At 50.0% G+C, this 21,523-nt stretch overlaps 1 protein-coding gene across 4 annotated transcripts in view; it reads right to left on the bottom strand.

Annotated features, from left to right (window-relative positions):
- The window catches only part of NRG4 (neuregulin 4), a 98,824-nt gene that overhangs the window by 69,911 nt on the left and 7,390 nt on the right, over positions 1 to 21,523 (bottom strand). For all 4 annotated transcript variants that reach the window (XM_025186209.3, XM_025186211.3, XM_075897356.2 and 1 more), the window contains exon 4: positions 19,346 to 19,439. In XM_025186209.3, coding sequence (XP_025041994.2) covers positions 19,346 to 19,439 — 94 coding nt within the window. The remainder of the gene's footprint in view (positions 1 to 19,345; positions 19,440 to 21,523) is intronic.

Here is a 21,523-nt window from a genome sequence, read left to right as displayed (position 1 = left end):
CTCAAGAGGCAGGCGCCCGCTTGGTCAAGTGCGGAGACTGTGGACCTTATCGAGGTTTGGGGGGAAGCCTCCAATGTCCACGATCTCCGCACTCGCCACAGGAATGCGGCTGTCTATGGCCGCATGGCTGAGAGCCTGGCCGCCAGAGGCCACCAGCGGACCCAGGAGCAGGTCCGCTACAAAATTAAGGACCTGCGGCAGGCCTACTCCTGGGCCTGCCAGCCAGGCACCGACCCAGAGGCATGCCCCCACTTTCAGGCCCTGGACCGCCTCCTGGGAGCTCACGCCGTCCCTGTCCCCCGGGTGGTGATCGACCCCAGGGCAGAGGGCCCCGTCCCGGACATGGAGGAGGAGGAGCAGGAGGACACTGAGAGCCAGGAGCCGACCCAGGACCCCCGAGGAACCCCACAGAGCACATCGCCTGTGTCATCCGAGGCTGGGGAGGCCTCCACATGTGAGTACCATCATGCTCCCCTTATGTGTACGGGAGGGTGGGGGGAGAGGGATCCCAGGGACCGTGTGCCTGGGCCTTGCCAGCCATGGAGCAGCAGCTGGGTGTCATGCAGGGGCCCTGGCCTTGCTGAGGGAGGCTGGGTTTCACCCAGCTTGTCCCCAGGGAGAATTGACTGCTGCTCTTGTTTCACCACAGCTGCAGCACTTGGGACTGCAGGGCGCACCACCCCGCCTGCAACAGCCACCTGCACCCGGGCCAGCAGGTGTGCCAGGAACGAGGAGGAGTACCAGCGGCGGCACCTGCGGTTCCTGGATCATCAGCTCCGCACCCAGGACCTCTGGGTCCGGGAGGACCTTTGGCTGTGCCAGCAGAGCTTGGAGGCGCTGGAGGAGCAGGGCCGTGCCCTCAGAAGCCACCTCCAGACCCTGGTGGACAGGTTCCTGCCTCCTCCTGCTCCGGCTCCTGCGGCTGCCCCAGCTCTCGCTCCTCCTCTCACCTCTGCTCCCTCTGCTGCCCCAGCTCCTCCTGCCCCTGCTCCCTCTCCCACTTCCTCCGCACCCCCGTCCCTCCTGCCCCACCCTCCACACCCATTCCCCCCGGACACCCCCGCACCCGCAGTGCTGCGAGACGGGAGAGCCAGCCGGACCCCCAACCCTGAGCTTTCCCTTCCCTTCTCCCTTTCCTCCCCTTCCAGCTCCCTCCTCCCAGGTTTCCCCCTCCCCTCTCCCACCCTCATTCCTCCCTGCCCCCACCCCAGTTATGTAAAATAAAAAGAGAATTTTGTTGGCAAAAAAGGTGTCTTTATTTGACATTAAGAAGGGGAAGGGGGAAGGGTGGAAGAAGGCCCCAGTGGGGCATGCAGGGAGAGTTCAGTCCTCCTCCTCTACATGGAAGCTCTCCCGCAGGGCTTCCCGGATCTGGACGGCCCCCCGCTGGGCTTCCCAGATGGCGGCGATGCGGGGCTGAGCGTAGTGTCCAGCCATGCGCTCAGCCTCAGCCATCCAGGCTGGCAGGAAAGCCTCCCCCTTCCTTTTGCACAAATTGTGCAGCACACAACATGCTGCCACCACGGGAAGGATACTGTGCTCTGCGAGGTCAAGACGGGTGAGGAGGCATATAAATCGGGCTTTCAGTCGCTCGAAGGCCCCCTCAATGATGATGCGGGCCCTGGTCAGCCTGGCATTGAAGGCCTGGCGGGATGAGTTGAGGTGCCCCATGTAGGGCTTCATGAGCCAGGGCTGTAGGGGGTAGGCCACATCCCCCACCAGGCACACGGGCATGTCCACGTCCCCGACCCTGATTTGGCGGTTGGAGAAGAAGGTCCCGGCCTGCAGCCTCTGGCACACGGAGGAGTTCTGGTACATCCGTGCGTCGTGTGCCTTGCCGGACCAGCCCACATTAATGGAAAAAAGAAGATTAAGGGGGGACATGATAGCGGTTTTCAAATATCTAAAAGGGTGTCACAAGGAGGAAGGAGAAAATTTGTTCCTCTTGGTTTCTGAGGACAGGACAAGGAGTAACGGGCTTAAAGTGCAGCAAGGGAGGTTTAGATTGGACATTAGGAAAAAATTCCTAACTGTCAGGGTGGTCAAATATTGGAATAAATTGCCAAGGGAAGTGGTGGAATCTCCCTCTCTGGAGATATTTAAGAACAGGTTAGATAGACTTCTGTCAGGGATGGTATAGACGGAGCTTGGTCCTGCCTTGAGGCCGGGGGGCTGGACTCGATGACCTCTCGAGGTCCCTTCCAGTCCTATAATTCTATGATTCTATGATTCTATGAATGTCCGTGAACTGGCCCCGGTGGTCACACACAGCCTGCAGGAGGATGGAGAAGTACCCCTCGCAGTTCACGTACTGGGAGGCGTGGTGTTCCGGGGCACGGATGGGGATGTGCGTCCTGTCAATGGCCCCCCGCAGTTGGGGAAGCCAAGGGAGCCGAACCCCTGAATGATGGCGTCTGGGTCGGCGAGGTGGACCAGCCTGCGGAGCAGCACCCGATTGATGGCCATGACCACCTGCAGAGAGACACAGCAAAGTGCGAATCACTGGGGCGCCCGGGTGCCTGGGAGTGTTCGTTCCCTGGCACTGCCCCGCACCCCACTCCCGGAAGCAACCCCCCCCGGGCGGCGTGTAGTATGGCCGGGACAGACCGACCCCTCCGGTGCGGGGCACTTTCGCCTCCTTCCCCCCCCTCCGTTTTCCCTGGGGCGGCCCATCCCCTCTTTGCAGCCCCCCTGCAAGTGCCGTACCTGCATGAGCACTGCTCCGACGGTGGATCTCCCCATGCCGAACTGGTTCCCGAAGGATTGGTAGCTGTCCAGCGTGGAGAGCTTCCAGAGGGCGATGGCCACACGCTTCTGGAGGGGGATGGTGGGCCTCATGCGAGTGTCCCTTCTGCGCAGAGCAGGGGTGAGCCACTCGCAGAGCTCCAGGAAGGTGCTCCTCTTCATCCTGAAGTTCTGGGTCCACTGTCTGTCTCCCCAGCGCTCCAGGATGATGCGGTCCCACAAGTCGGTGCTGGTGTCCAGACGCCAGATGCGGCGGGGCACACCGGCGTCCGGGCGCCACCGCGGCTCCTCCACGGCCCCCAGGGAGGCCAGGCAGAGAGGCAGGGGGCTGATGTGCACCAGGTGGTGCAAGGCAGCCTCCAGCCATTGCTGGCAGGTTTGCAGCAGCAAGTCCACAAACTGCATCAGAAACTGCAGGGCGAGCTCTGGCTCCATGTTGCCACCTGCGGCGGCGTCCCCGAAGGAAAGCACGGACACAGACGGGCGCAGAGAAAAATGCTTTGCTGTCCCTCGGTGAGGTAGGCAAGCAAGCGGAAAAGCTGACAACCGGCTGTCCAGGGGGGTCCCTTTAAGCACGAGCCTCAGATAGCCTCAGACAGCAGCTGCACAAAGCAACTACTGACCTGATGCCCTGCCGGAATCGGTTTCAGCCGCCCTTAAGTGCGCCCCAGCGTCCAATCAGTGTGGACACGCTAGTTCGAATTAGCAATTTGCTAATTCGAACTAGTTTTTAAGTCTAGATGCGCTAATTCGAATTAGCTTAGTTCAAATTAACTAATTCGAACTAAGTTAGTTCGAATTAGCGCTGTAGTGTAGACATACCCTGTAGATGTTAATCTTATCTCCATAAGTGGAGGAATACTGAGCAGAGCCTCCCCAGCTGACCTCAATACCCAGGCAGGTTCATATGGGAGAAGATGGTCCTTCAGATACCCTGCATCCAACCCATTTAGGGTTTTATATGTCATAACCAAGACCTTAAATTGTGCTCAGAAACATACCAGAAGACAATGCAGTGCCAGAGCACTGGCATAATGTGCTCAGTATATCAAGTATTAGTTAAAACTCAAGCAGCTGCTTTCTGGACTAGTTGAAGTTTCCAAAGGCTCTTCAGAGGCAGCCCCACATAGAGCACATTACAATAATCCAATTGGGATGTAACAAGAGCATTAATCACTGAGACAAATCATGCTTGTTCGGAAAGGTGGATCAGCCTAAGCTGCCCAAAAGCACTCCTGGCCACCAAAGAAATCTGGTTCTCAAATGTTAAAAAAGGGTCCAGGAGGACTCCCATGCTGCGTACCTGTTCTTTTAGGGGAAGCGTAACCCCGTCTAGAACAGGTACCATGCCACATTCCTGAACAGATGGCTTCCTGATCCACAGGATCTCAGTCTTATCTGGATTCAACTTCAGCTTGTTTGACTTCATTCAGTCCATCACTGCCTCCAGACTGGTTTAATCAGTCGCCACCACAACTGGTTCTGATGTCACACGGAAATAGAGTTGGGTGTCATCCATATATTGATGGCACCGTCCTCCAAAACTCCTTATGACTTCTCCCAGTGGCTTCATGTAGATGTTAAACAGCATAGGGGACAAGATGGAACCTTGCAGGATCCCATAGCACAATCACTATGGGGTCGAATAGCGGCCCCCTAGCTCCACCTTCTGAAGGCATCCCGACAGATAAGACTGGAACCACCACAAAACAGTGCCTCCAATACCCAACTCTGCAAGGTGTTCCAGGAGGATATCATGGTCGATAGTATCAAAAGCCGCTGAAGTCCAAGAGAATCAACAGGCATATGTCATCTACCAGGGTGACTGAAGGGTATGCATATGTTCATTTTAAACAAAATGTGGTTTGGAAAGTAGGTATGCATAAAGGAATAGTCTAGAAAAGGGCAAGGGGAGGGGAGTGAGCTCAACATGTGGAGTGGAGAAGTACAAGCATGTGACAAACAAAGCCATATATGGAAAGGTTAAATCTGATTGGTTTAGAGGTTTGTGTTAAATAACTTGTTATGTAACCTGTTATGTAACTGCCATGTGCTATAAAACAGCAAAGGGAGGGGCTCCTTTCTCGAGGGGCTCTGGCTGATTTTAGTACCAGGGGCTCTCCCTTTGTGCACATTGAATAAAGTCTTGTTGAACTGAATTGAAGTATCCAAGACCCTTGATTCTGCCCAGCCTTTGACTCTCTGGGAACCACAAAATCCCAACAGTGACCAACGCGGTTTCAGTTCCAAAACCTGGCCTAAAGCCAGACTGAAATGGATCTAAATAATCCGTTTCTTCCAAGAAAGTTGGAGTTGAAATGCCACCATCTGCTCGAGTACCTTGCCCAAGAAGGGAATATTAGCTACTGGATGATGCTTATTCAAATCATGTGGGTCCAGGGAAGGCTTCTTAAGTAGCGGTTTTATCACTGCCTCTTTCAAGGTGGCAGGCAGGGCCGGCTTTCAGAAGTGCGGGGCCCAATTCGAACTGTTTTGGCAGGGCCCCAAACACCACCCACACAACAAACCACAACCACACACAAATATCACATCAGAAGTAGATCTGATCAAAATGTATATTACACAAAATTAAATCAGTTGCCTTAAGTGTAGGTCAAATATTTTCAATTGCAAACTATCCAGTTTTTTCAATAAAGTTTAAAGTTTGATTTTTAAAAAGTTACCAGATAGTGTTGCAGTTTTCTGTTACCTTGATTTGCTTTTTAAATAGTCTTTGTTAAGAAAGTGTCAGTTCTGTGGTCAAATTTCAGTCCTTAGTGATTTCAGCACCAATGATTTCACTAGGTAATACGGGTACCTCCCCACCATTGCCTCCTTTGCACTGCCCTTCCACACACTGCCTGCATGTTGAGTCCAAGGTCAGTCTACACAAGATTTTATCAATGATTTTTGCTCAAGCGATCACTAAGACAAGACAAGGACTCTCAATTAATTCTAGTCAGCTCTGCCTTTAAACACTGGTTATAAAGTGTCATATATAATTGAGTACTCCCAAATAGACTCTACACCATCACAAATAAAACCTGTTTCCATCTTCTGTGACTTTCAGTTAGATGTGACTCACTAGGCTCTGCTTAGCGTTCAAGTTATGGTAGACCCTAAGCCCAGGTCATATTAAGTTCAGGTCTTTAACCTTTTAATCATACAATATGGATACAATTTCATTCTCTCAGCTCCAAGTCTTGAGTGAATTTCAACCCAAAAGAGCCAAAATTGATCACCTTGACACAACACATGTGTCTACTGATCTCTGTGGCAAAGTAAGTTGTCTATATAAATAAGGTCTGCTCGTGAAGCCTTTTCCTACAGTTGATTAACAGATGGCAGTAGATAGCTCATTCAGACCACTGGCTGATAATAGTTAGTCACCCTGACCAGTCATTAACCAGAGTCATGGACTCACCCTACTCTCCATTGTCTCTAGGGGTATGTCAACACTACAGCGCTAATTCGAACTAACTTAGTTCGAATTACTTAATTCGAACTAAGCTAATTCGAATTAGCGCATCTAGACTTAAAAACTAGTTCAAATTAGTGTTTTGCTAATTCGAACTAGCACGTCCACACAGATTGGACGCTGGGGCGCACTTAAGGGCAGCTGAAACCAGTTCCTGCAGGGCATCAGGTAAGTAGTTGCTTTGTGTGGCTGCTGTCTGAGGCTATCTGAGGCTCGTGCTTAAAGGGACCCCCCTGGACAGCCGGTTGTCAGCTTTTCCGCTTGCTTGCCTACCTCACCGAGGGACAGCAAAGCATTTTTCTCTGTGCCTGTCTGTGTCGGTGGTTCCCTTTGGGGATGCCGCTGCAGTTGGCAACATGGAGCCAGAGCTCGCCCTGGGCTTTCTGGTGCAGTTTGTGGACTTGCTGCTGCAAGCCTGCCAGCAATGGCTGGAGGCTGCCTTGCACCACCTGGTGCACATCAGCCCCCTGCCTCTCCCCCCGGCCTCCCCGGGGGTCATGGCAGAGTGGCAGCAATGCCCGGACGCCAGCGTGCCCCGCCGCATCTGGCCTCTGGACACCAGCAGCGACTGGTGGGACCGCATCGTCCCGGAGCGCTGGGGAGACAGACAGTGGACCCAGAACTTCAGGATGAGGAGGGACACCTTCCTGGAGCTCTGCGAGTGGCTCACCCCTGCTCTGCGCAGAAGGGACACTCGCATGAGGCCCGCCATCCCCCTCCAGAAGCATGTGGCCATCGCCCTCTGGAAGCTCTCCACGCGGGACGGCTACCGATCCGTCGGGAACCAGTTCGGCATGGGGAGATCCACCGTCGGAGCAGTGCTCATGAAGGTACGGCACCTACCGGCCACTGGGCCGGGGGGAGGGAGGCTTCAAGGAGGGGAGGGGCCGCCCCAGGGAAAATGGGGGGGGGAAGAGGAGGTGAAAGGGCCCCGCACTGGAGGGTTCAGTCTGTCCCGGCCGTACTACACGCCGTCTGCGGGGGTTGCTTCCGGGAGTGGGGTGCGGGGCAGTGCCAGGGAACGAACACTCCCAGCCACCCAGGCGCCCCAGTGATTCGCGGTTTGCTGTGTCCCTCTGCAGGTGGTCAAGGCCATAAACCTGGTGCTGCTCCACAGGGTGGTCCGCCTCGCCGACCCGGACACCGTCATCCGGGGATTCGGCGCCCTCGGCTTCCCAAACTGCAGGGGGGACCATCGACAGGACGCACATCCCCATCCGTGCCCCGGAACACCAGGCCTCCCAGTACGTGAACCACAAGGGATACTTCTCTGTGCTCCTGCAGGCCGTGTGTGACCACCGGGGCCAGTTCACGGACATTAATGTGGGCTGGTCCGGCAAGACACACAACGCACAGGTGTACCTGAACTCCCCCGTGTGCCAGAGGCTGCAGGCCGGGACCTTCTTCCCCGACCGCCACATCAGGGTCGGGGACGTGGACATGCCCGTGTGGCTGGTGGGGGATGCCGCCTACCCACTGCAGCCCTGGCTCATGAAGCTGTACACAGGGCACCTCAACCCCTCCCGCCAGGCCTTCAGTGCCAGGCTCACGAGGGCCCGCATTGTGGTGGAGGGGGCCTTCGGCCGACTGAAATCCATATTTAGGTGCCTCCTCACCCACCTCGACCTTGCCGAGCACAATATCCCTCCCATGGTGGCAGAATGTTGTGTGGTGCACAATATGTGTGAGAGAAAGGGGGAGGCTTTCCTGCCAGCCTGGATGGCTGAGGCTGACTGCATGGCTGGATACTACGCTCAGCCCTGCACCGCTGCCGTCCAGGAAGCCCAGCAGGGGGCCATCCGGATCCGGGAAGCCCTGCGGGAGAGCTTCCAGGTGGAGGAGAACTGAACTCTCCCTGCATGCCCCACTGGGGCCTTCTTCCTCCCTTCCCCTCCCTAACTTCCCTTCCTAATGTCAAATAAAGACACCTGTTTTGCAAACAAAAATCTCTTTTTATTGTACATAACTGGAGTTGGGGAAGAGAGGAGTGAGGGTTAGAGAGGGAAGGGGAAACCTGGGAGGAGGGAGCTGGAAAGGTGTGGAAGGGGAGGAAGAGAAGGGAAAGCTCAGGCTTGAGAGTCCTGCTGGCTCTCCCATCTCACAGCACTGCGGGTGCGGAGGCGTCGGGGGGGAGTGGGTGTGGAGGAATGGGGAGGGATGAGGGGTGGAGGGATGAGGGGTGGAGGGACGGGGGGTGCAGAGGAAGCAGGAGGGGGAGCAGGAGTGGGAGGAGGAGCAAGAGCTGGGGCGGCCGCAGGGATCGGAGCAGGAGGAGGCAGGAACCTGTCCACCAGGGTCTGGAGGTGACCGCGGAGGGCAAGGCCCTGCTCCTCCAGCACTTCCAAACTGCGCTGCCGCAGCCGCAGGTGCCACCGCTGGTAGTCCTCCTGGTTCCTGGCGTGCCTGCTGGCCAGGGAGCAGGTGGCTGTTGCAGGCGGGGTGGTGCGCCCTGCAGTCCCAGGTGCTGCAGCTGTGGTGAAACAAGAGCAGCGGTCAATTCTCCTTGGGGACAAGGTGGGTGAAACCCAGCCCCCCTCTGCAAGGCCTGGGCTCCTGCTTGACACCCAGCTGCTGCTCTATGGTGGGCAAGGCCCGGGCGCACGGTCCCTGGGCTCCCTCTCCCCCCACCCTCCCGTACACATAAGGGGAGCATGATGGTACTCACATGTGGAGCCCTCCCCAGCCTCGGTCGACACAGGTGATGTGCTGTGTGGGGTTGCTTGGGGGTCCTGGGTCCTGGGCAGGCTCCCTGAAGGCTCCTGGCTCTCGGCGTCCTCCTGCTCCTCCTCTTCCTCCTCCATGTCCGGGTCGGGTCCCTCTGCCCCGGGGTCGATCACCTCCCGGGGGGCATGGACAGCGTGAGCCCCCAGGATGTGGTCCAGGGCCTCAAAGTGGGGGTAGGTCTCCGGGTCGGCCCCTGGCTGGCATGCCCTGGAGTAGGACTGCCGCAGGTCCTTGATTTTACAGCGGACCTGCTCCCGGGTCCGCATGTGGCCTCTGGCGGCCAGGCTGGCAGCCATGCGGCTGTAGATGGCCGCATTCCTGTGACTAGTGAGGAGATTGTGGACGTAGGAGGCCTCCCCCCAAACCTGGATGAGGTCCATGATCTCTGCACTAGACCAGGCGGGTGCCCGCCTCTTCTGGCCCCGGGCAGGCTCCTGGGAGCAGCCAGCCTGGTCCTGGGAAGAGGTGGAGGGCTGGTGGCAGCGGGTGGCTGGCTCATGCTGTGCCAGGTGCAGGGTCTGCTGGCTGGGTGCTGGCAGGCTTGCAACTGGCACAAACACTGTAGCCAGACCATGGCCCTTTAAGGGCTCCGGGGCCGGGAGGGGGGTAGAAGAGTTTTCCTGGTTTGGCCAGAGTGGCCACCAGGGCAAACTGGGAAGGGCTAGCCTCCAACTAGTTCGAATTAAGTGGCTACACAGCCCTTAATTCGAACTACTTAATTTGAACTAGGTGTTAGTCCTCATAGAATGAGGTTTACCTAGTTCGAATTAAGCGCTCCGCTAGTTCGAATTAATTTTGAACTAGTGGTTTGTATGTGTAGCGCCTATTAAAGTTAATTCGAACTAATGGCTGTTAGTTCGAATTAACTTTGTAGTGTAGACATACCCTATGATTCTCTGATGACCTGTGATAAAAAAGGAGTGTGGAAAGGGAAACTGAAGGGAGAGACCTCTCTCAAGTCACCAATCAAAGAGCAGTATTGCCAACCCAAAAATCACAAGGAACACCTACGCAAAGTTAAGAGACTCGTCTACAAATCATAAGATTTTTTAAATATAAAACATGTTGGATTTGTATTGACCTTTTGTTTCTTGAGTATTTAGGGTTCATGTTTTAAAGCTTTCCTCCTTAGCTGTAAGGCCCAGAAGTATAGAGAACTTTTTTTAAATGAAAGCTGAGTGTCCTACATAATCAATTGACTCCAGGCCTTTAGAAAAACACCAAGGCTGCATCTAGACTGGCATGATTTTGCGGAAATACTTTTAATGGAAAAGTTTTTCTGGTAAAAGTATTTCCGCAAAAGAGCGTCTAGATTGGCACGGATGCTTTTCCGCAAAAAGTGCTTTTGCGCAAAAGCATCCGTGGCCAGTCTAGATGCGCTTTTGCGCAAGAAAGTGCCGATGACCATTTTAGCCATCGGGGCTTTTTTGTGCAAAACAATTCTTCCCTGGCTACACTGGCCCTCTTGAGCAAGTATTCTTGCACAAGAGAGCTTTTTCCCGAGCAGGAGTGTGAAAGTATTTGCGCAAGAAGCACTGATTTTGTACAAAGTCAGTGCTCTTGCGCAAATTCAAGCGGCCAGTGTAGACAGCTGGCAAGTTTTTACGCAATGCACAAAATCTTGCCAGTCTAAACCTACCCCAAATGTTTGAGACTCATGGTAAAACAATGGAGGAATTCTTGGGAGCCCATGCTTTGCCCACAGTATAAATAAAAAAACCACAATATTTTCTCCACTAAACATCCTAACGAGATACTGCAAATGAGGATCTGAATTCAACAGCTCCTGATATGAACAGGTATCAACCTAGTTTTTCATATTTGAGATGGGTTACCAGGAATCATACATGACAATATGAAATCTTTCCACTCTCAAGTCAGCATATTCACAAAGCACCTATAATTTTGATCCATGCATTTATTGGATAGTGATAGAGAAAGGAGGGGAATTAGTGTAGATAAATGTTCAAATTAAAAAAAAAAAAAAAAAAAAGCCTGAAGGAATTAGGACTGGGCTCCTACATCTCACGTTCAGAACTGACTAGGACACTCATGACCAGCTTTTCAAAGGTGTGTAAAGATCAGATAGATATCTGTGAAGATCTGAGTTGGCAACTGTCTCTTTAGGAGCTTAATTACCTTTGAAAATCTGAGCTTAGATTTCCAAGTCCAATTTTCAAAAATGTCACTCAAGTGCTTTTGAAAATTTTAACTGGGGGCCTAAAGAGACAAAAATAGACAGAGGCAGGAGATACGGTTTTCCTTTTAAAAATGTGACATCTATTTTTAACTAACTCCCGGGGCAACTGACCCCTCTGGCCCCCTCACTATGGCCGTGTCCAGACTCAGGGGTTTTTTCGGGAAAAGTAGCCTTTTCCCGAAAAAACTTCCCCTGCGTCCAGACTCAAGCCGCGTTCTTTCGAAATTATTTCGAAAGAACGCGGCTTTTCTTTCGATGGCGGTAAACCTCAATTTACGAGGAAGAACGCCTTCTTTCGAAAGTCCCTCTTTCGAAAGAAGGCGTTCTTCAATGTAAAGAGGCCGTCTTCGAAAGAGAGCATCCAGACTCGCTGGGTGCTCTCTTTCGAAAAAGCGGATTTCTCTTTCGAAAGATCCGCCTGCAGTCTAGACGCGATCTTTTGAAAGAGGCTCTTTCGATGCTTTCGAAAGAGCCTCTTTCGAAAGAAGCCTGCAGTCTAGACATAGCCTATGCCACTGCCCCCCCCCCCCCGCAGATCTATCATCTTATGCATGTGCAAGATCTGTGAGAGCCATCCCATGAATCAGCAGTTAGTGTCTGTGGCACCTGCTTCTGGGTGGTGTCTCAATGCTGCCACATTCACCTCCTATTCACAGATGCACAAGGCCCCACAGCAGGCTGCTCTGAGTAGCCTGCCTGAGAAACCTGCTGGGCTGCTCGCCAGGAATTGCCCAGGTAAGCTTCTCCTGGCCAGAGTCTCCTCCCTCCCCCCAACCTTCTGCTCCTCACTCCTGCCCCTCTCCTACATGCATACCTCCTCCCAGACCCTGCAATTCAATCCTCTGCCCCAGGTCACAACCTCCTCTTGCTCTAGATCACAACCCAAACCCCTGCACCCATTCATGCACCCCAGGCCTCTGCCCCAGGTCATGATCCTCTCCTCCCCAAGATCACAAATGAAATCCCACACCCCCTCTTGTTCTCCAATCCCTTACCAGAAGCTCCCTTCTACATTCAACCTCCATCCCAGACCTCACACCTCCTCCATTAATATCATAGAAAAGTGCTGCTTTTGACCACTTCTCAGGGTGGCCCCTATCAAAAATTATTGTCCACCTCTCGTCTTGCATGACCTTTTCACAAACAAACTAAGAAAAAGCAATCAAGATGGAACTCCTAAAAGAAGGGTGTATAACTGTTGGATAACAATTTCCAAAGAGTAGTGATCAATGCACTCATGTTAGAAAGGTTTAACAAGTAGTGCCCCACAGGGATCATTTCTGCATCCAGATCTATTCAATATGTTCATCAATGATTTAAATAATGGCATAGAAAATACACTTACAAAATGTGCAGTTGACGCCAAGGTGGAAGGGGTTGCAAGTTTTTTGGAAGATAGGATTAAAACTCAAAATAATCTGGACAAACTGGAGAAAATTCAATGAGGACAAATGGAAAGTACTCCATTTAGTAAGGAACAATCAGTTGCACACATACAAAATGGAAAACAACTGCCAGGAAGGAATACTGTGGAAAGGGAACCGGGAGGAGGAGGGCATAGGACAAGCTAAAGATGAGTAATTCCGGGATGTATTAGCAGGAGTATTAGATGCAAGACAGGCGAAGTAATTCTTTCACTCTGCTCTGTGCTGATTAGGCCTCAACTAGAGTATTGTGTCCAGGAAAGATGTGGACAAATTGGAAAACGTCCAAAGAAGATGAATAACAATGACTAAAGGTCTAGAAAACATGACCTATGAGGAAAGATTGGAAAAAATTGGGTTTGTTTAATTTGGAAAAGAGAAGACCAACAGTAGGATATGATAATCATTTTCAAATACAAAAAGTTGTTACAAGGAGGAAGGCAAAAATTGTTCTCCTTAACTTTTGAAGGACAAGAAGCAATGGACTTAAATTGCAGGAAGGGAGGTTCATGTTGTACATTAGGAAAAGCTTCCTAACTGTCAGGGTGGTTAAGAACTGGAATAAATTGCCTAGGGAGGTTGCGGAATCTTCATCATTTTAAGAGCTGGTTAGATAAACATCTGCCAGGGATGGACTCAACAATATTTAATCCTGCGAGGAGTGAAAAGGAACTGAACTAGATGACATCTTGAGATCCTATCCAGTCCTATGATTCTATGAACTTAGACAATACTATAAGGTGGCACCAGCTCCCAGCTATTTTGAGGAGCTAGGCAAGAATAAGAATAAATGCAAAGTTTGATCTCTTGCTTGGTGATGTCAGTCTTAAGGAAGTTTTGAAGAATCAAAATTCCACTGCACGGTGATACACTTTTTTCCTGTTATTTCTATACACATCACGGTTAATTACTCAGATATATGTGTGTAAACAGAATCTTTCTCATTTATAGTTAGCCTTCTCTCTGCGGGTATGTCTACACTACAAAGTTAGTTCGAACTAACGGACGTTAGTTTGAACTAACTTTCATAGGCGCTACACTAGTGCTCCATTAGTTCGAATTTAATTCGAACTAACAGAGCGCTTAGTTCGAACTAGGAAAACCTCATTTTACGAGGATTAAGCCTGGTTCGAACTAGCTAGTTCGAATTAAGGGGTGTGTAGCCCCTTAATTCAAACTAGTGGGAGGCTAGCCCTCCCCAGATTTCCCTGGTGGCCACTCTGGCCAACACCAGGGAAACTCTTCTGCCCCCCTCCCGGCCTCGGACTCCTTAAAGGGGCACGGGCTAGCTACGGTGCCCGTGCCAGGTGGAAGCCTGCCAGCACCCAGCCATCAGACCCTGCACCTGGCACAGATCAAGCCACCCACCCAATGCCCCCCAGTTCTCCCCCTCTTCCCGGGACCAGGCTGGCGGCTCCCAGGAGTTTGCCCGGGACCGCAAGAGGCGGGCACCCGCCTGGGTTAGTGCGGACATCGTGGACCTCGTCCACGATCTCCGCACTAGGCACAGGAAAGTGGCCGTCTAGGGCAGGAGAGCTGCCAGCCTGGCCACCCAGGAGCAGGTGTGCAAGAGAATCAAGGGGGTCCAGTGAGACCCCCGACCCTGAGCCCTGAGCTTACAATGGCCGTCCTGGGTCAGACCAAAGGTCCATCTAGCTCAGTAGCCTGTCTGCTGACAGCGGCCAACACTAGGGACCCTGGAGGGGATGGACCGAAGACAGTGACCAAGCCATTTGTCTTGTGCCATCCCTCTACACCCTTCCATAAACCTTGGGCAGGGACACCACTCCTAACCCCTGGCTAATACCACTCCATGGACCCAGCCTCCATGACTTGATCTCACTTCTCTTAAAACTCTGTTCTAGTTCTAGTCTTCACAGCCTCCTGCAGCAAGGAGTTCCACAGGTTGACTCTTTGCTTTGTGAAGAACAACTTTCTGTTACTAGTTTGAAGCCTGCTACCCATTCCTTTCCTTTGGTGTCCTCTAGTCCTTCTTTATGGGAACTAATGAAGAACTTTTCTGTATGCACCCTCTCCACCCCACTCATGCTTTTAGAGACCTCTATCCTGTCCCCCCTCCGTCTCCTCTTTTCTAAGCTGAAAAGTCCCAGTCTCTTTAGCCTCTCTTCATATGGGACCTGTTCACAACACCTGATCATTTTAGTTGCCCTCCTCTCTCCCAGCCTCTCTCTTCCCCTCTCCCACCTCCTTTTCCCAGTCTCCCCCAGTTTTGTTCAATAAAGACAGATTCCATTTTGGAAGACACGTTATCTTTATTTTGTACATCAAGAAGAGGGGCTAGGGAAGGGTAAGTGGAAGGAGGTGAGGGAGGAATGGGGCACAAGCCCCCGATGGGGAGGACTGGGCTGGCTCTGCGGGCTACTGGGGGTGGAAGCTCTCCTGCAGCCCCCCAATTGCCTCCTCTCCCCAGATGGCAGCCTGCGGCAAGTGCAGCCGGGCTGATGGCTGAGTGCTGTGATGTGCCCAGTGTGGGTAGTCCGGGCAATCCAAGCCAGGACTGCTTTGCAAGCGCGGCACCCCTGAGAACTGTCTGTCCGGGGTGGGGGTCAGGACCCTTTAAGCGCAGCCCTCGGCTAGCCTGAGAAAGCATCTCCACGCTCTAAGTTCTTCTCTGATGCCCTGCCGGCACTGCTTCCGGCCATCCTTAAGCCCGGTTCAGGGTCCACTTTATGTGGACATGCTAGTTCGAATTAGCAAAATGCTAATTCGAACTAGTTTTTTAGTCTGGATCCGTTAGTTCGAATTACCTTAGTTCGAATTAACTAATTCGAACTAAGTTAGTTCGAATTAACGTTGTAGTGTAGACATACCCTGTCTGATTAAGGAACATGCTTGGATGAGAACTAGCTTAAACTGAACCCTTCTATTTAAATTAATATAACTTGGTAAGCAGTGATTAAATATACAGGAAAAATACTTCAAAGTTGAAATGAGGTAGTGAAAAATTAAGTTTTAAATGCCTGAGTACAACACAGATACTCTAAGGCTATGTCTACACTAAAAGGTTAAAACCGGCAGAACGTCCACACCTCAAGCATGTTATTGTGCAAAAAAAATTACAGTAAAAAGGCAGAACAGAAGGCTTTTTGTGGTAGTTATTCCGCTCCCCACGAGGAATAACTCCTTTTTGCACTACAGCTCTTGCGCAAAAAGGCATGCGTAGGTGCTCCACAGGGGTTTTTGCGCAAGAACTGGCCTCCCGGAAAAAAACACAAGTGGCCCCTTGGACATTCCGTAACAGGCAATCACAACTCTCCAGTTCCTGTCTGCTGGCCCCTCCTAAAGCTGCAGACACCCTGTGTAGCCATTGTGGCAGGAAGCTTGCCCACAGCAGGAGCCTTTACCGCATGGCACTGTTTGGGTGACAATGGCAGAGCAGCAGGGTGCCTGAGACCCCCCTGGCCCTGCCAAGGCACAGCCACAGGGGTCCCAGGACCGCCTCCCCAGGGGCAGCAAGCATCGCACCCCAGCCTGGTCAGCCGCAGAAATCATGACCCTCCTCAAATTGTGGGGTGAGAAGGAGTTGCTCCAGGAGCCCAGGGCCAAGAGGCGCAATGCAGACATCTATTCCTGCATGGCCACGTCCCTGATGGAGCGAGGTCACCCTGCTCGGACCATGGAACTGGTCTGGGCCAAGGTGAAGGAGCTCCGTCAGGGATATGTTTGGGCGACAGAGCAGAGGGCTCGCTCAGGGGCAGGACTCCACACCTGCCCCTACTTCAGGGAGCTCCATCACATCTTGGGGGGGGACCCCCTCGCCCTCCATCATGGTCGACTCTGGCTTGGAGCAGCCGATAGACCTGCCACTGGACCCCGTCCCTGATGAGGAGGAGACAGAGGGGCAGATCCAGCCCCCGATGGAGGAGGAGGAGGACCAGGACAGCGGGACTGTCACCCCGGAGGCCTGGGAGGGATCTTCAGGTATGTTGGCGCGCGCGCGCGCGCGCACACACACACACACACACACACACACACACACACACACGGTGGGGGAAGTGGCTGCACAGCGGGCGGGGGGCACAATATTGTGTGGGATGGTTGGCCAGCACATGCTGCTGCAGTCTGTGCATGTGCAACCATGTGCAGCCAGCCCCTGAACATGCCTAGGAGCCTTCTGTCAGCCTCATGCGTGACCACACAAGTCCTGCCCCCAAGGGGGAGAAGGGTGCACCCAGCTGCAAGCAGGCTAGCTGCAAGGGTGCAGGCATGACCCCCACACACCCTGGAGTGCAGCACACAGATATGCCTGCACATGAGAGGAAGCAGCTGCTCACACACACAGCACAGCCAGCCGCAGCTGTGTGTGCACACCCCAGGGAGGGACAGGCTGCACATGGCTCAGGGGACCCCACTCTGACCACACACTTCCTTTGCCTGCCTGGCCATGGTATGTGTGTGTATGTGGGGGGAAGTGGGCAGCATGGTCCTCTGGCCACCTCGGGGCCCCTGCGATACAGGACATGCTGTGCAGGCCTCACATGGCCTTGCACTTGGGACATCCCCCTCCTGCGGGCCACAGACCAATGTGGTTGCTGCTCACAGAGGAGGGCACAGCCACAGGGAATGTGTGTGCAGGGAGGACTGACAGCCTCTCCCTCTTGTGTCTTCTCCAAAGCCGGGACAAAGGGCTGTGCCACACTACTGCAACCACCTGCCACAGTCTGGGGGATGCAGAGACGAGCCAGGCCTGCCAATGACCTCATGCGGCAACACATCGGGGTGATGCGCGACACTGAATCACCTACTTATTTTTGCTGTTAAAATGCTGGAAAGGAGGATTTCTTTCTAACTAAACAAAAATAAGGATTTTTCTTGACAGACTTTTATTTTCAATTTTTCTGCATAAATTTTAATTATATAATGTGAATTAGTGTGGCTTAGTAGCTGGAACAAAAGACCTGGAACTCAGGAGTCCTATGTTTCTATTCTCACTGATGCATGTGAGTTACTAAATGATGCGGGACAGTTATCCTCAATGATACATTTCAGTGATGTGCAGTGAATATTTTAACAAGAGCTTCCTGAAAAAATGTTCTCCCTTAGAATATGACAAACTCATGAACCAAAACCAGCCAGAGGTGTATGTGCTTGGAAAAGCAAAAAAGGAAATGAACAAAGACTCTTTGTCATAACCATAACAAAGGAGGAAGGTGGATTGACCCGTAGAACTTAATTCTGAAGCCTAATTATACTGATTTTAATGTCAACTTTATTAATTATTCCACTGCAAGTCATTTTAGAAGAAATAGTTAATATATGCATATGTATTGTGTCTAGAAATGGAAGTATTTATGGGATAATATACCTGATCCCTTACAAAACAATGCAGGATTGTTCCCTGCCATATAATAGTCAGGATTTTATCTATTTTAGATTGAAATGTCTAAAGTGAGATTACTCACAGTTTAACAAATCTCACCATTAGAAGTTTTCCTGATTTTTTGTCCTTCCTAAATATTTCAACCCATTACTCTTATGAAAGAACCCATAATTAATGGAGATTGCCTATCTCCTAGAACTGGAAGGGATCTTGAAAGGTCATCAAGTCCAGCCCCCTGCCTTCACAGCAGAACTAAATACCATCCCTGACAAATTTTTGCCCCAAATGGCCTCCACAAGGCTTGAACTCAACCTTGGGTTTAACAGGCCAATGCTCAAATCACTGAGCTATACCTCCCCCAAGGAATGGAGAACAGAATTCACCATTCATGAGAGAAAGTGAACCATAACTTTCTAACATCCATACAAATAAGCTTTCAGTATAAGTGCCAGCTTTCCAGTTGAACTGCTTAAGTTAACCAGTTCACTGATCTCGAATGAACAATAGTTTAAAAGCAGTAAAAGTAAAAGCAGACCTATGATAGTATACTGGGTAAAGGGCTCTGAGTGGTGATTTAGCAAATAGATATCAGCTATTTTTTACATGAGAAAGGGGAGATCTTCCTTGCAAAAATAAGCAGTGTTATGTCTCTCCACATTCTGTTATATGCTTCCCTCCTGCTTTTAGCTTCCCCTAAGCTGTGTAAACCTGTATCTTATGAGCACAGCATTAACACAGATACCATGCTGCTTTCTTGATAAATGGCTTTTAATGCATGTGAAGCTGTACTTTGTGATTCTTTCAACTGGGTTCATAGATCACAAACAGCCTTCACTTATACTTTTGGGTCTCCATTACATTTTACTCCCAAAGTAAATATGCCGTTTTCCTTGACCCATTCCCATTTTGGTCAAGCCACACTTTTTTTTATATTATAGTACTTTGCCTCATAATTTGTAGAAGAGGAGGGAATATACTGTGTATCCATTATTGTCTCTCCGCATTCCCTTCCTCCATTCTCTTCTCTGTAAGATTAAGGGAATTTTTGTCTCTTCTGTACTGCATAAGAAGAGGGAGCATAATGCTCTAAAATATAGATCTTATCAATATAAAATAGATATAGATAGATATAAAATATAGATATAGCCTGAATTATGAATACATAAATGGATACTGCTTTCTCCATTACATTTTTTTCACGCATACAGTTTTTGAAAACATTGCACTTTCTATTAACCAGACAGAAACATTAAAAATAAACCACATGATAATGAACTACTGAGTTTGCAAATACAAACATGTTTACAACAGCGATGAACATATTGTCACTTATGCTATATTTCTTTAAAGAAATATTGTTAAAGTAGCACAATATCAGTCCTTCCAATTGCTAATATCCAGTGTGTGAACACACAAGCTTAATTTTCACTCACCTGCAAAATGGACCAGATACAGTTGGAATCATATAACAAATTCCACCATTTAGACAAAAAGGTCCATAACTGGTGCCACAGAGTTCTTCATGATCTGAAAAGAACAGAGATATAAAGAGAGAGATTTGTTATACTTTTATTCAGGAGGAATCAAGAAGTGACAAAATGATACCATATGGTAGTTTGGGTTTTGATTTCCTGTTTTCTTTAAATTATAATACAGTAAGATACAACCGGCTTAACAACACTAAAAACTAATAAGGGATAGTCTTACCCTCCAGCACATCAGTATGTGCCTCCATGTATCTAATAATATCATTGATTGCATCTGTAGTACAAATATTAAAGTTGATTTTACAAAATACATAGCAAATGTACCAGTATATTAGAGAAGTGTAAAGTTTGAGGAAGTGGGTACAGTTCCATTTGTAAGGACTGACAGGACTTTGAAATCTTCCTCGTGGCTTTCACATTTGGGGAGCATAGTGAATATGTTGTACCAGATGCTTGCCTTTATTAAGATTGCTTTGCATTCCTCTAGTGGTGCAAAGCAGCTTCAAAGCCAGCTATATGGGGATTCCCCCAGCATATGGGAATTCTCAGATATGGAGGCTGTATAGCCAATCCTATACTGTCCCTCCTCCCAGCCTAAGTGATGCCAGGGAAAGGGGAGAATGTCCTGAGTGTGGCTGTAGTCTAATTGTCCCTAACAGTGACTGGTCCCTTGGGCCCTGAGGCTGCTTCTACCTTCAGTGAAAACTGACCTGCCTCCCAGCTGCTGGCTCCAGCCAACTTTGGTCCACCCAGCTGCACCAAGCACCACTCTGGCACAGTTGAGTGGCTGATTCATTAATACTTATGTGTAGAAACTGCAATATAAGATTATTCTAAACAATTATATCTGTTGCTTTTTATGTAATTTCAAAACAGTATTGACCTTATACCTGAATTTTCAGTGTAGGATCCTTAATAACCTATCTAGCTTCTGGATTTGGATGCTTGGTTTGCATTTAGAGAGGCAATTGTCCATTTTATGTGCCTAAATGCCGATTTGGACATCCTAGTAAGAAGTTCAAGTTTTTTAAAACTGGGGTAGGTGGTATATGCAAATGAGTATATAGCTGGGTGTGTGTGTGAATGTGTTTTATTAATCACACTCATTAAATCCAAGCATCTTCCTTAAAACTGGAACAGATCAGACCTGTGACATCACAAGCCTGAGAACCATATGCTATTTCACACATAAGGTGTGATTATTTTCACAATTATTTCTAGGTGAAAATGAGACTGCATGCCTGTTGCTCATGAAGTGCAAAATATGCCTTCAGCAGCCTATACGAACTATATTATTGTGGGGGAAAAATCTTAATTTTCACATCTACTCTTTTGGAATACACCAACATAGCTCACTTGTAACTCCCATAAATTCCTAAACATAAAAGTTTAGGATGAAACTGTGGCTGTAAATAACAGTTTGAACTATCAAGCTGTATTAAAAAATTCCATAGCAGTTGGAATTCCAAGAGACATTGCAGTTTAAGGCTATGTCTACACAGCAGCGTTATTCTGAAATAACAAAGTGAGCATCTACACACAAGGGCTACGTCTAGACTGGCATGATTTTCCCAAAATGCTTTTAACGGAAAAGTTTTCCGTTAAAAGCATTTTCGGAAAAGAGAGTCTAGATTGGCACAGACACTTTTCCGCAAAAGCACTTTTTGCGGAAAAGCATCCGTGCCAAACTAGACGTGCTTTTCCACAAAAAAGCCCTGATCACCATTTTCGCGATCGGGACTTTTTTGCGGAAAACAAAGCTGAGCTGTCTACACTGGCCCTTTTGCACAAAAGTTTTGCGCAAAAGGACTTTTGCCTGAATGGGAGCAGCATAGTATTTCCGCAAAAACACTGACAATCTTACATGAGATTTTCAGTGCTTTTGCAGAAATTCAAGCGGCCAGTGTAGACAGTTGGCAAGTTTTTCCGAAAAAGTGGCTGATTTTCTGGAAAAACTGGCCAGTCTAGACACAGCCACGCAGTTATTTTGACATAATATTGAAATAATTTCCAGCCAGAGGATTACTACGACTACTGTAACCCTCATTTTACAAGGATTAAGGGAAATTGGAGGAAGAGTACTCTATTTTGAAATAAGTGCTGCGTAGACATGCCTAAATTCGA

The sequence above is a fragment of the Pelodiscus sinensis genome, chromosome 14, assembly GCF_052426305.1.
Source record: "Pelodiscus sinensis isolate ZL-2025 chromosome 14, ASM5242630v1, whole genome shotgun sequence".
In the NCBI taxonomy this organism is placed as follows: domain Eukaryota; kingdom Metazoa; phylum Chordata; order Testudines; family Trionychidae; genus Pelodiscus; species Pelodiscus sinensis.
The sequence above is the reverse complement of the archived record's forward strand: the minus strand, read 5'-3'. Positions and strand labels throughout refer to the sequence as shown.